The sequence below is a fragment of the Spea bombifrons genome, chromosome 3, assembly GCF_027358695.1.
Source record: "Spea bombifrons isolate aSpeBom1 chromosome 3, aSpeBom1.2.pri, whole genome shotgun sequence".
In the NCBI taxonomy this organism is placed as follows: Eukaryota; Metazoa; Chordata; class Amphibia; order Anura; family Pelobatidae; genus Spea; species Spea bombifrons.
Genome location: NC_071089.1, coordinates 115,147,874 through 115,158,611, shown reverse-complemented (window position 1 = coordinate 115,158,611; position 10,738 = coordinate 115,147,874). Strand labels below are relative to the sequence as shown.

Here is a 10,738-nt window from a genome sequence, read left to right as displayed (position 1 = left end):
AAAAGTGGTCGTGATTTATCCAATGCAGGGCTAACGCTCATGAGTGAATGTATCACTCATTTTACGTTTCTTCCCCTGAGGCCATCTAATTAATGTTCAATATCCCCCCAAAAAACCCAAACACATAGTGAAATCTATCTCATAGGGCTGTGCTAATCAAAAAATAAAAAATAATAAAAAAATAAATAATAATAAAAAAAAGCAAGTAATTAAATAAAAAAAAATAATAATCAAAGCAAAAGACAGAGGAAGGAATGTTGATTTAGGCAGAAAGAAAGCGGGGAGATTAATTGTGCTGAATTTGATGAAATGGTTACCAAGCTAGATTTGTGTGGAAATAAAAATGTACTAAATACTGGGTTTTAAGTTCCTAAAACACAGGAGATGAGAGGAGATCGGGCATTAAGATGTAAGAAGTTTATCTGAGGCTAAACATGAATTCCAGCAGCATATTTTTTTCGTTTCGTTTTCCTGTACAGGTTTTGCCAAAGAGATGATTCCGATGGATCCCATAACACTACTTCTCACCATGATCCTCTGCGTGTCTATTCTGGTTTTGTTTTATGGACGGAGTAAGAACATTTATCACAATTTTCCTCCTGGCCCGAAGACTTTACCAATAATTGGAAATATGCACATTGTAAACATGAAGAATCCAACGGAAACAATGTTGGAGGTAAACATGTAAAGCTTCTTATTCTTTATCTCATTAGATACACCTGTTTAACTTCTTAACAAAAATAATATATATATATATATACCGGTAATTGTTTTGAGGATGTAAGGTAGTACTTTGTGAGATTAATAAAAATGTAAGGGACTAAATTTGTGTAGCCAGGAACCGTAGATATCTAAACTGAATGACTGATGATCTGTTCCCTGTACTTTATACCTTAGCACAAATATTCAAGACTGTAATATGATGTAATATGTTGGTTTTACTTGTGAAATAAGTGGTTTAATATTCTGAAAAGAAATAATATACACAAAAAACCCATTCTCTGTGGATGTAAGGAACGTGTTTGAAGTGACATACTATATTGCTTGCTTTGCAGTTGTCAGAGAAGTATGGACCGATATACAGAATTCAGATGGGAACAGAGAAGATTGTGGTCCTGTGTGGTTATGAGATGGTGAAGGATGCTCTTGTTAACCATGCTGATCAGTTTTCTGGAAGACCAAAAATAGCAATTTTTGACGATATAACTGAAGGACACGGTAAATACATTTTGGAGCGGAATGTGCTAAGGCAGTCTGTATGTTCTATTGTTGATGGCTCTCAAAGAGTTTCTTAAGATATTGCAGATGAGATCAAGTTGGGCAGTGAGGGGATTTAAACATGTATGGGATAGACTTATGGCCCCTGAATCTAAGACAAGACCAAGGACTGATTAAGTCATTCCTTACCCTATGGACGTACTGGTATAGCCACAAAACACGTGGCAAGATTTCTCTTAAGAAAATACCGGGGCAATCTGGTCTCTCTTAAGGGGACTGTCTCATAACAGCAGTTCCTGGAGGAGTCATTTGATCATTTGTTTAATAAAACAGCATTTTTACCCATTTTATATATCCCATTTAACCCTATTTTGACCCTTCCAGATATTGAACCAAAATCTGACATGTCAAGTGTCATGTCAGATGATGCTGATGCCCAGGTTCAATTTCATAAAATGAGGGGTCTTTTTTCCCCCAATTCTGTTTTAGAATTTAGCAGTATAATTTAACCCCTTAAGGACAATGGGCGGACCCTTAGCCCATTGAAAACAATGCATTTTGAGCCCGTACATGTATGGGCTTTGTCATTAAGGGGTTAATATTTATGCTACCTATTGTTTGGCTGCTGACCAATGGTCAAGACGTCAAGCCTGACACCCCACTGACCCATGTGAAATTAAAAAAAAAAACCACCTTTGGTTAACCCCCTTGCACCCATTATCATTTTTTTTCTTGTACATTTTCCGAAATTGACATTTCAGAATGCCTGCATCAATGAGTCCCTTCTTATTTTCAAGGACAGGCGGTCCTAGGTATCACCCACTTTGCCAGTGAAATTCTGTCAAATACTGTCAAAAATGTCAAAAAGAGTTTGACACAATACTTGAACCTTTTGAGTATGAATTGATAACTATGCTCAATATATAGGTGTTATTTTTGCACGTGACGAGAACTGGAAAGTTATGAGAAGATTTACTCTTTCAACGTTGCGAGATTTTGGAATGGGAAAGAAACCCATAGAAAACAAGATAAACGAAGAGTGTGATGCATTGGTGCAAAAGTTTAACTCGTTCAAAGGTAAGACCTCATATTTACTCAAAAAACAACATCGGAATGATCCTCGAGTAAATAACTTCAGCTACAGAGATAATAGCTGTAAAAATACAAAAATCATAGTAACACAATTAAGTGTTCCTGGCAGAAATTACGAATGAAACTAAAATGTAAATACCGAATTTGCTCGATTAGAAGACGATCCTGATTAGAAGACGACTCCCCCAAAATTAGAATATTAATTTAGGGGGGGTGGGGCCTGAATATAAGACTACCCTACAGGAAAAAACGTTTTACTAGTAAATATTACCGTATTTGCTCGATTATAAGACGAGGTTTTTTCCAGAGCAAATGCTCTGAAAAATACCCCTCGTCTTATAATCGGGGTCGTCTTCTCAGACCCCCCAAAAAATGTCTGCTGGGGCCATGCTGCTTACCGGTCGCGAGCAGCGTCTCTTCTGTTAGAAGCAGGAGGACAGGAAGCTTGCAGCGTCCTCACAGAGCTCTATCTCCCCCTCCCTCCTCTGGGGGCGGGGCCAGAGAAGTTGCTCTACAGCCGGTCCCCTGCAGAAGTCTTCGAGTGAGAGATCTGCAGTTCAGGTATGGGGGTGGGGGAGGGTTTTTGGGTAAGTATGTGTGATTAATGTGTGTTTAATGTGTGAAGTATGTGTGATTAATGGAATGAATGAGTATTTAAATGTGTTTGTGTGTGATAGCATGGATGTGTAAGGGGGGTGGGGGTTGTAGCATGGCATAGGGAGGCTGTAATCCCACTACTATCATCCCCAGGTTCCAGCATGTACTGGCTGCCTTGGCTTGATAGGAGTGTGATTGCTGTTAGCAGTTTGATATATATATCAAACTGCTAACAGCAATCACACTCCTATCAAGCCAAGGCAGCCAGTACATGCTGGGTTAAAAGGCATATCATGGGGCTGAGTGGCATATAGGGGGTTAAAATGCATTTCTGGACCTCCAGAAATGCATTTTAACCCCCTATATGCCACTCAGCCCCATGATATGCCTATATACCTCCAGAAATGCATTTTAACCCCCTATATACCACTCAGCCCCATGATATGCCTTTTAACCCCCTATATGCCAGAGTGGCATATAGGGGTATAAGGCATATCATGGGGCAGAGTGGCAAATAGGGGGGTATAAAGCATTTCTGGGGGCAGAGTGGCATAACTGGGGGGGGCAGGTTGGCAAATAAAAGGAAATTTAAAAAATATATTTTTCTCAATCATAGCTTTTATTAAACATGAAAAAATAATTTACATGAATTAATATTTACTGGTAAAACTTTTTTCCTATAGGGTCGTCTTATATTCAGGCTTTTTGTTTTTTTCCTAAATTAATATTTTGATTTTGGGGGGTCGTCTTATAATCGGGGTCGTCTTATAATCGAGCAAATACGGTAATTCACATGTAAACTATATTTTCATATTTAATAAAAACTATGATTGAGAAAAATGATTATTTTTGTTTTTATTTTCTTTTATTTGCCAACCTGCCTCGTTCTGATGTTAGTTCTGACGTGGCTTCTATCACTGAGCACCGGACGGTCATGTCACACCTGTGCTCAGTCATAGAAGCCCCGGCGAAAGGTTGTTTGTGCACATCGCGCAGACATTCACCGGCTGCCAGAGAGGAGAATCCACATCCCCTGCAGCACTGCGAGGGATCCTTCTCTCTGGCAGCCGTGAATGTCTGCGCGATGCGCACAGACAACCACCGCTGCTGCTGGCTCTTCCGCAGGGGCTTCTATGATGAAGCACTGGAAGGTCATGTGACGCCGATGCTCCGTCATATAAGCCCCCAGGGGAAGTGCCGGCAGCAGCGAATCTTAGACCTCGGTTTGAGATCTGATTATAAGACGGCCTTGAATATAAGACGATGGGTGTTTTTCAGAGCAAATACGGTAATTATGTATAGAAAGGGTTTTGGTATTCAGCGGTAATGGTTTTTCAACGCAGTTAAAAAACTGTTATATTCAGCAGAGTAGGTGGAACAGCAGCTTTAAGAACAACTGTGGTCCATACAATACTTATCATCTCTTTTTTTCCGCGTTCCAGGAAAACCGTTTGAGAACACCATGATACTGAACACTGCTGTAGCCAACATAATTGTCTCCATACTCCTTGGTCATCGCTTTGAATATGACGACCCAATAATTATGAGACTCACACAGTTAGTTAATGAAAATACAAGGCTTGTAGGAAGTCCAATGGTTCAGGTAAACCATTTTTTTTTCAGTTGTGTTTATTTATCACATTGTAGTTCTGGGCCAGGCAAAGGATAGACTGGAATAGCAGTGTTTAGTGGACTAGGTTGACTAGCAGCAGCTGAAGGCTTGATTGCTGATCTCTCTCATAACCACCCCATACACACCTAGCTAACACAGCCTCCAAAGTATCATTTACCCACCAACCATTATTTCGTGGTGCTCAGCAGAGAAGACAGTAGCCACAAAGGTCAATGTCCACCCAACCTAAATACGTCACAGAAGTCATGAAAGTTTAACATTATACAAAATACCTCTGTTAAATAGGAAAGCCACACATTTAATGTTAAATCTGGTGGTTTCCTCTAAAAAGAAGACCAATCAGCAGATAATAGACCAATCAGCAGCTTCTATTTCAAAGCACTTAAATTCCAATAGTTGCTTTTAGGTGGAGAATGGCCCATGGAGCAGGCAGCCTAATAAGGCTGCTTGCTAAGATAATAACAGCTATGGGGGGATTAAAGTACGAGCATTATATTAAAATATGTATGGTCATTCAATATTTGAAATGGATGAACTGTCTTCCAAAAAACTGAGACTGCTGGGAAGCATGCATGAATACATGTATTAGGTCTTTATTTACCATATCAAAGATATTATATGTTAAGATGTTCTACAATATAACTTTATTTATTCTTCTCAGTTGTATAACACCTTTCCATCCCTGATGCGCTGGCTGCCTGGAAATCACAAAACTGTTCACAAAAATGTGGCAGAGCTTGAAGTCTTTGTAAAAGAGACATTCACAAACCACAAGGACGTTCTGGATATAAACGACCAGAGAAATCTAATCGACACATTTCTTGTCAAACAACAAGAGGTACCGAGTAATTTTCAAGTTTGGTTTAGTTTGCATGTGGTTAACAATAGATATATCAAATATTCAAGGTGGAGTACTGCTTTCCGGGGACTCCAGGATAGTAGTTTCAATGTCCAGGCAAGTGGTGTTTGAAGTCCTTAAAGTCTAATCTATGGCTAGCCCCAGTCTCAGTAATCTTAACCCACACAAAACAAACACAGTATATACACTATATGGAGAAAAGTATTGGAACACCTGACCATTACACCAACATGGACTTTGATGACACTCTTCTGGGAAGGATTTTGGGGAGTTTCTGTGGGAATTGTTGCCCATTCATCCAGTAGAGCGTTTGTGAGGTCAGGCACTGATGCTGGACGAGATGCCCGGCTCGTAATCTCTGTTTCAGTTCCTCCCCAAGGTGTTCGATGGGGTTCAGGTCAGGGCTCTGTGCGGCCGGTCAAGTTCTTCCGCACCAAACTCATCCAACCGTGTCTTTGTGGAGCTTTGTGCGCTTGGGCAGACATGCTGGAACAGAAAAAGGCCATCCCCAAACTGTCTCCACAAAGTTGGAAGTGTAACATTGTCCATGGGACAATTCAAGGTCTGACGTTTGACCGCCTACACGGGATCAGCTGCATCTCTAAGTATATAAAACAACCCGACCTTAAGATAAAAAAAATGCCAGCATGCTGACATAGCTAACATTTGAGATTATCTGACTAGCATGCTGTTAAAAAGTATGATCCCTGCTAAGGTGCATGAATCAGGGATCATGGGGTCATAAGTCCCCCCACCACTTTAAACCCCCAAGAGAAACATTGTACATTAAATAAAATACATAAACTTTAAAAAATATATATATATTTGATTTTTTTTTTTTAAAAAGACAGATTACCTTCTGTGTTTTCTGGTTAAGGGTGATGGACGTTTTAGCTCTAATTTGGATCTCCAAAGTATAAAAAGGTTGGCACACTTCTGGGCATGTGAATTTCCTACCTAAATGTTGTTTCTTTACCGTTATTATGACATTTAATCGTTACGTGTGCATTATATTATGTACCGTTACCTCCATGGGCTGTGTGTATAAGCTACATGTATTATTTATTGTTTTATACAGTGCCATCATATTCCGTAGCGCTCTACTATGGGTGTACAACCACATTTACTGCATACATTTAGGTGTAGAGGTGGTAGGGGGGCTTCTAAGAAAATTATTTAGTTTCTTTTATGATTGGATTGGAATCTATTTGGAAATAATGAGAGAAAAGTACATTTTTGATTACTTACACTATTATATGTTGTTATGTGATGCCTGGTTTGCCCTAAACTAAATATTTCTAAAAACCTTAAAACGTCCCAAAAGAAACAGAGATTTCCATATGTAAATATCTTTATAAGATTGCAATCTATCTATACCTATACCAAAACTGTTGTTCCAATTGGGAAAATGTGCCTGATTACAGGCACTTAAAGGGGTAATCATGATCCGGTAGTCCAGCTTTTTATACAGGGTTAACATAATAATTCATTTTTGTGGGGCACACTGCGTATGTTTTGTCTATAAGAATTATATATATATTATATATAATATATTATATATATTAAATATATAATATATTATATATATTAAATATATATATTTTCTATATTCTTTACAGGAGAAGCCTAATCCAGAGTTATATTTCCACAATGACAATCTAACAAAGCTTGTGACAGATTTATTTGGTGCTGGGATGGAGACGACCTCGACCACCCTCCGATGGGGGATTTTGCTATTGATGAAACATCCGGACATTCAGAGTGAGAATGTTTTTTGCTAAATATGTAACTTTTATAAGCCAATATACTGTAACTCGAAACTAAATATCGGGGGGAAATATGTGGTGCTGATGAACTTGTGGCAACACCTTTGGCCCACTGAAAGCTCAAAATTGTTCACAAACATAAGAACATAGAACTTAATGGCAGTGATTTGATTGGGCCGACCTAGGGCAGCACCCCTAGACACTACCCTATGGGTCAGTGTCCCAAATGCTATAAACAGTACCCCGGGATATGACATCATATCCAGGCGAGTCGGGTCTTAAAGGTGTGCATCATGATTTCATGAAGTCTATGGAGGCCGTCATAGCCTCTATAGTGTAAATACGCGGGTTGGGGAGATCAAAGATCTCCCTTGCAGCGAGATACTGGGGGGGTTTAATCACCCGAGAGAGCCTGCTGCCCCCTGGACCTGCCAGCACTGCTTTATAGTGGATAAGAACCATCAGCCCATCTAGTGTGCTTGATCACTTTTGCAGCATAATACGTGCCAAATAGGGTGGTGGGAGTTCCGCTTTAAGAAAAAAACTAGTATCGAGCGATTGAAGGTCCAATAATATACAAGACAACAAAAAAGCTACAAATAATTAAATTAAAAAAGAGGAAAAAATCTACAAGCACTAGGAGGAAATATATTTCACAACAGAAAAGATCACAGTGAACTTTAAAAAAAGCATTTTTAAAAAGCTTTGCCATGTGGTTTTCTCTTGTACATACAGAGAAGGTCCAAGATGAAATAGAAAAAGTGATCGGATCAGCTCAACCCCAAACGGAGCACCGAAAGCAAATGCCGTACACCGACGCCGTTGTTCATGAGATTCAAAGGTTTGCGGACATCGTGCCAACCAACCTTCCGCATGTAACTACTCAAGACGTCACGTTCAGAGGATACTTTTTACCAAAGGCAAGTCCCAGGGTCCCTTTTCTCATTTATGAACTACATTATACATGCAATGAATAACTCAGTACCAAGTAAAAAAAAGAAAACAAATAAATACATTTAGGAAGGTCCATTGAAGTCAGCCGGCTCACAGTAGATTAGCCAACAACGTGCCGCCACTACAACGCTCCCCCACAAGAGTATCTGTTTTTATGGTAGCAGGCAGCCATATTGAGCTGCCTGCTCCATGGGCCCATCGAAGCGATCGGATACTAATTTTACTTTTTTAAGTGTAGAGAAAAGCTGGTGATCGGTCTATGGCCGAGCTTTCTCTTTAGTTTTAGAGGAATGACAGTGTTTTCAACATTAATTGAAGACTTCTCCTGGAGTAGGTACAATGGCTGACGATCGGCTCCTGAGTCGACCAACCCAACTTCATTCATGCACAAAAAAAGAATTCTGCCAAAAACATAACGTTGTAAAAGTTCTGTTTACATGTAGTTAAACCTTAAGAGGAAAAAATAATGCAGATCTGCTAATATGTACTTGCTTAACACGCTGGATGGACAGATAAATGTTTTTGGGGGTTTTTTTGGCACAAAGCTGTAAATTGTGATATTACAATCATTATGCTGTAACCATGTTTTTATATGACAAGTATGAAGGTGCTTTCTAAAGTGATCAATTTATATATTTTTTTTCCACATTACTGTTTTTTTAGGGCACTCAAGTAATTCCACTGCTGTCATCGGTCCTGAGAGATAAGACTCACTTTGAGAAACCGTATGAGTTCTACCCGCAGCATTTTCTAGACTCTGAAGGAAAGTTTGTGAAGAAAGAAGCGTTTATGCCTTTCTCCGCAGGTAATATATGTTAATTATAACATACAATTCTATTGAATTACATATGAAAACTATATAATCCCGCTCTTTATCCTCAGGACGAAGGAGCTGCGCTGGGGAAACTTTAGCCAAAATGGAAATGTTCCTATTCTTCACCAGTCTGCTGCAGAACTTCACATTCCAGGCTCCTCCTGGGGAAGATCTCGTTCTCACCCCAGTGATGGGGTTTACCAATGCCCCAAAGGCCTATTACACATGTGCTTTACCCCGCAAATAAGACCAAGGGCCAAGTCTATCCCCTAAAGAAACATTGTCAATGAAAATGTACTTTGTTTGTTTTGTTTTGTTCTTTGGAAATATTAAAGATGTTGCTACATGCCGAGCAAACTAACTGCGTCAGAACAGAACGGATTTTAGTCTTTCTATTTAAAATTTAATCATATAAAAACAACACAAAAATTTTAAGAAGTTTTTACAGACAATTAAGTGCATGGGACAAGGCAGTTGGAACAGCTCCTTTAAAAGGAATAGTTAAGTTTGGGATGTATATATATATGTGTGCCCTGTATATGTTCTTGTATGAAATAAAATTATAATGGAAATGATGAATTGTAAGATAATGTGGTGATAAAAGTGTTGTTTATTTGTTGGGAAATTTATCAAAGAAAGTTTTTAATAAAAGATGTTACTATTTCAGCATGTTGTTGCGTATCTGAATCATTATTTGGTTTGGCTCATTTGAGTTTAAGTGCTTCTTTAATCTGTAAATATTAAAAAAAAAAAAAACTTTCCTGGGTCATACACCCAGACGATGGAGGGTGTTTGATGTCAGGATTGTCCCGTGCTACATTACAGGGCCTTCTACAAATTCAATGTTGCAAGCAGTCCCAACAGACAGCCTGGTAGAGAGCAGAATTGATGGTTCCATCAATTATGGCAAGTCGTCCAGGTCCTGAAGCATCAAAGCAGCCACAGACCATCGCAAGACCACCACCATGTTTATTGGTATGATGTTGTTACTGTGGCATGGTGTGTTAGCTTCACACCAGATGTAACTTAACCCATGTCTTCCAAAAGAGAAGTCCACATCTGACTCTTTTATCCATAGAATATTACCCCAAAAGTCTTTAGGGTCATTTCTATGTTTTTTTGTGAAATTTGAGACAAGCCTTTGTGTTCTTGTTGGTTAGCTGTGGTTTTTCACCATGTACGTCACCAATGGATTTTATTTTTGCACAGTCTTTTTGTGAAATCGTGAGCACTGACCGTAACTGAGGCAAGTGAGGCCTGCAGTTCTTTGCATGTTAGTCTGGGGTCTTTTGTGACCTCTTGGGTGAGTCGTTGATGTGCTTTTGGAGAAATTGCGGCTGGAAAGTTCACCGCTGTTCCAGGTTTTCTCCATTAAGGACTAAACAGTTGTCCATGAGTGGTGATCTGGCTACTGCATTTCTTACCCGAGTTTTGTCTAAAGGCTGTCCTGTACAGCAGGCAATTACTTTCAAGGGATCCATGTATAAAGTGGATATAGAGACAAAGGTGATCATTGTTGACCTTATTTGCATGCACCTACCCAGAATCCCTTGTGGTTGTGGCAGCACCATGAGATTTCTGAGGGAAGAAGAAGCCTTCTGGCTTGCCTGGTGTCTGTAGATGAGTGTTTAATAAAACTTCTACTACCTTAATTTTAAGTGGAAGGGTTTTCCGTCACCTTTACCCACCATAACTTATGTTATTGGTAATCCTTTCCAGAATAATAGATGTCAATGACTCTGTTCTTGAATTTCTTTAGATCGCGGCATCATGTGCTGCTCTTTGAGACCTTGTAGCCAATTTCA

The 10,738-nt window shown here is 39.3% G+C and overlaps 1 protein-coding gene across 1 annotated transcript; it reads left to right on the top strand.

The window, feature by feature from the left end:
* Positions 1-493: 493 nt before the first annotated feature.
* LOC128483469 (cytochrome P450 2K6-like) lies at positions 494-9,226 on the top strand. The gene is made up of 9 exons (XM_053459679.1): positions 494-676; positions 1,056-1,218; positions 2,146-2,295; positions 4,350-4,510; positions 5,202-5,378; positions 7,019-7,160; positions 7,901-8,085; positions 8,783-8,924; positions 9,002-9,226. Exons 1-9 carry the CDS (start codon positions 494-496, stop codon positions 9,178-9,180), a joined length of 1,482 nt encoding a protein of 493 aa, XP_053315654.1. The 3' UTR covers positions 9,181-9,226.
* Positions 9,227-10,738: the final 1,512 nt, after the last annotated feature.

Excerpts from the sequence above, each read along its gene's own strand:
- LOC128483469 (XM_053459679.1), top strand. The coding sequence starts at position 494 with ATGATTCCGATGGATCCCATAACACTACTTCTCACCATGATCCTCTGC. Across the intron at positions 8,086-8,782 it reads GAGGATACTTTTTACCAAAG|GGCACTCAAGTAATTCCACT; the intron begins GCAAGTCCCAGG and ends CTGTTTTTTTAG. Across the intron at positions 8,925-9,001 it reads GTTTATGCCTTTCTCCGCAG|GACGAAGGAGCTGCGCTGGG; the intron begins GTAATATATGTT and ends CTTTATCCTCAG.